This window comes from Musca vetustissima, unplaced genomic scaffold (assembly GCF_032173495.1).
Source record: "Musca vetustissima isolate MV318-11 ecotype Yass unplaced genomic scaffold, APGP_CSIRO_Mvet_v1 utg7225, whole genome shotgun sequence".
In the NCBI taxonomy this organism is placed as follows: Eukaryota; Metazoa; Arthropoda; class Insecta; order Diptera; family Muscidae; genus Musca; species Musca vetustissima.
The window spans coordinates 6,761-11,022 of record NW_026876619.1 but is presented as its reverse complement, the minus strand read 5'-3'; the positions used below and the strand labels follow the sequence as shown (position 1 = coordinate 11,022).

General features: G+C 33.5%; 1 protein-coding gene across 1 annotated transcript; it reads right to left on the bottom strand.

Annotated features, from left to right (window-relative positions):
- Window positions 1-426: 426 nt before the first annotated feature.
- LOC133321166 (neprilysin-11) lies at window positions 427-2,527 on the bottom strand (the record flags this gene model as incomplete). The annotated part of the gene is made up of 2 exons (XM_061530258.1): window positions 1,346-2,527; window positions 427-1,087 (listed from the first exon to the last, which is right to left on the bottom strand). Coding segments are annotated over exons 1-2 (1,843 nt in total), but the record flags the coding sequence as incomplete, so codon positions are not given.
- Between the last annotated feature and the right edge of the window lie 1,735 nt (window positions 2,528-4,262).

The window sequence follows — 4,262 nt, the reverse complement described above, 5'->3', positions numbered from 1 at the left end:
ATCCATAGATTTAATACTGACAGGCAATCAAATTGTTTTTCTAATTAGCCACAATTTTTATTTGACAGTGAAATTTCCCAAAGCTCAAATGAGGCGTATACGTGTTGACAGCAATAATACGCCACCAATAATGCTTAACAAATAAATAAACATTAGTTAAATAATTCCTATTTTTTTTTAAATTCTTTAAATTTTTAAATAAAATTTCTTTAAACAATTTAAAAATATTTATTTATATATTTTTCACAAAATTTTATAACAATTTCTTAAAATTAATTCACAACACGTTCCTTATATAAGTAGAAAATTTTCGCTTTTTTAATTCGTCAACAATAATTAATATATTTTTTATAACTATTACTCATTTCAGTGTATATTTTTTCTATAAAAATATTATCCTCCTCCATCTCCCCTACCAAATTCTACACTTTTTCTCTGGATTCAATGGCTGCATTGCTTCACATTTATAGACATCAGCAAATTCCATAAAATTGCCCAAAACATTATTCACGCGCTCCTGATGGCTGGCATGTATGCGAAAATTACTCTCTCCATTGGCTCCGGCACCACTAATGCCACACCAGGTCTGGGCAAAACTTAAGAAAAATAATTTCATATCATTTTGATCGAACGACTGATCCATTTCATAATCCAATAGCGTCTCCAATGCCAATCGTAGACCCTCCGAATCGGCAATATTTTCATTAATGGTCGAGTGGCCATCCGCATAACGATCATCGAGGTAACAATTAGATTGTATGCCAAATTTAATAATGGCTTTGGGACCCCAGCCATTATTCGTGTTGCCATTTTTACCATAATTCATGCCATCATAATCGAAACCATGTAGCAGTTCATGGGTCAGGATGTACACAAAACCTCCATAAATTTTGGCCGGTTTCATGCAACGATCATAGAGGGGAGCCGTCAATATGCCAATCGGCAATTCAATGGCATTTTTCTTCAAACGATAATAGGCATTCACATCCAATGGACCATAGGATTGATCGAAATATAGGGATGATAAAGATAGCTCCGGATCCATTACAATTTCCGTTACATCGCTAACCATGTGGGGTATCAGCTGCTGCAGTTGTTGTTGATTTTTAAATTTCGTCAAGGCAATTAAATTTAAATCATAAATATCGGAGATTTCCAAATCTTTACCACCAATACTTGAATTCTCTTCCAATTTTGGTAACAGCAAACGCATGTTACGAATTTTCTCTATGCTCAGATTTTTCGAATAGACATCCCGCTCAAATACCGAGGTGGAATTTATCAATTTTTCAAATTGTATTTTAAGTTTGTTGAAAATTTCCTCCAAATGTTTTTGAGTTTCGACGATAAATTCCTCTTCATCCCCATGGTGTTGTAGCCTCAAGAATATCCGGGTCAATTCTGAGGGCATAAAATCATTCAGCTGCCTTAAACATTCTTCCTTTTGTTTAAAATAACCCTCATCATCGTGAAGATTCACTTTGAAGTTCACCAAAAATTGTACCAAAAAATATTTGGCAATTGTTTCGATTTTGGTTTTGTCCAGTAGACGCACAAGGTTCCGCAGATAATTTTTATCCGCCACAATTAGCATTTTTTGTTCGAAATTCCGTGGCAACTGGAAATCTTGTAGCAATGTTTTGAAATACTTCATTAGGTCCACTTGAGGCAATTCCCGTGCCAACGATGCCAAAGTTTGAGGTTCTTTTAAAATCATCACATCCTTATTGTTGACCAGGGTCAATAGGGATTGTTCGAATTGCACAACTTCATTGGCAATTAAATTGGATTTCCTTACCCTAACACCCAAGTCCATCATTAACATTTTTATATAACGTTGATAGAAGAAAACGGATTCTTCATCATAGGTACTATCCGATTGTTGGGCCTTGAGTAGTTCAAATGAAGGTGGCATTAGATAGACAATCAGCTGTTGAGAACTTTGCCAATTCGGTTGGACTAGGGTACGAATCAGCGTCTGGCTACCATAACGCCGCATATGACCAGCCACATATTCCCAATTGAAATTCGTTTCCATACGGCTGGCAGAGAAATTGCTGTGCAGTATTGGCCAACTGGAACTGAAATTACCCAAAACATCGGTATACAAACGTATGGCCAATTCATCTTGGGTCCGAGATCTTAAAGTTCGTTTGTCCAGACAGGATTTGTAAAATTTCACCACACTTTCTGAGGCCAGATCACTATTTGCCTGCCTTCCCACGTCCTCCTCCTGCTCCTCTTGGTTTTCAGCTTCATCCAAATACTGCATAAGTAAATATTTATTTTGGGCCTTAATGGCGGTCAGGGTGTCGGTGGGTTTCATAAATCTCAGCTGATGTGGCACCCGCCAATTGCCACAGGCATAATTCCAAAAGTCATCACAGGGCTGCTCCAGCAGATCCATATAGTCGTCCATTTGAAGTTTAACACTGGGCCAATAGGTGGCATTACATTTTGGGAATTGTTGTTTGCTGCTCAATGGTGTCTGTGTTGTGGGAGGTACGGCTCGAGCGGCCTGAAGCATTATGGAGATGCCAATAAACCACAAAATATGGCTAAAGTTGGAAGGCATTTTCTTTTCTGCTTATTCTTTAGCAAACCGCAAATAATTTCCGATTAACACCTCTCCCAAGCTTAATTAAAATAAAACTAAATCGTTAATCAATTTGAAGCCAGTTTTGAAATATTATACAAAAAATGATTTCCATTTCTCTCTCCCTCTCTTTTAAATTCTATTCGTTGCTGATAAGCCCTTCTCTGTGTAATTTTTGCAATACCCAGTTCAATTCCAGCCAATAATCTGTTTTTTTTTTTTTTAATTTTTTGTAATTTCTGATTTACGTTGTAATTTCCATCAATAATAAAAAATAATAAATTAAAACACACTAACACACAATTTGTTATTTGAAATGATAACACCATTTGAGAGTTCTCAGTTTAGGAAAGGAATAAATAAAATACTTGATGAAATAAATAAAAAAATATTTTATATTATTTATTGAAGAGCTCTCTTGAGGAGAGAAGTTCAAACGCCGCGTATTGAAATAAACAAACATTTGTATTACTTAGTTTTTTTTTGGAGAACTGATAAGATCAGTGTGTTGGGTAAGACAACAAATGACAACACAGTGTTTGGAAACCAAATAAAAGTAAATATTTTGAATTTCTTATGAAAGTTTAAAAATAAAATTAAATATGTGGAATTTTGAATTTCCTATGAACATATTTTTTATTCAGAAATAAATTGTAGTTGAGGCTATAAAGAAGACATATTAAAAATTCCAAAATGTTGGTCCTGACATGTGATGTGAGTGAGGAAGTAATAGAAAATTCATAATTTTTCGATAATCAAATATGTTTGTTTAATTAGGTGGCGTATACGTAGTGACAGTAATTATACGCCCAGGAGTCTTGAAATAAATTTAAAAAATTATTCAAAAATATGTTACGTCCTCCAAAATATATTTAAAAAATCATAGCTTAAAGGCCCTAAAACCGCTGAAAAAAAATTCTTCTTTTTCTTAAAAAAATTACGAAAAATAAGTATATGAAATTTATTTAGGTCCCGACATATATTTTTAAATTCTGGTTTAAGATATTACCAATATATTTCACAAATCTGAAAATCAAATCTATAATTCTTTGAAAAAAAAACATTGTCGTATGAGCTACAACAGCACTTATACGTATAAGTGGTGATAGTAATTATACGCTGCAGAGTCCTAAAATAAAAATTGTCTAAAATATTTGTAACAATTCTCTTTTACGTTTTCCAAAAATATTTCCAAAATCCCATAGGTCCTCCGGAAATATTTATTGGTAATATCATATGAATATTGGTTGGGTGCTCAAAATATATTTAAAAAAATACAATATATTGACATGTCTATAAAAATCCTAGAACAAAAATGTTGTCTTACAGATTTTAGGGCATTTAATAAATACTTAAACAAAATATTTTATCCCGGAACTTATAGTCCTTGGAAAACATTCGCATGTGAATTCCATCTTTGTAAGAAAAAATATTTCTTAAAAATTAGCGATTATGACATCGATAATCCTTGAAAAAGCTTTCAAAAAAAAAGTAAACTTCTACCTCCAACCAATTTATGAAATATCAACCCCGTAGCGTATACGTTGTGGCAAAACTTATACGCCCCTGAACTTTGCATTTAAAAAATATTTGCCAATTTGGTTGGACTAAAACTCTTTGTACAGTAGAACTTTTTACCGGGTTAACCCACTTTATGAGGATTTAT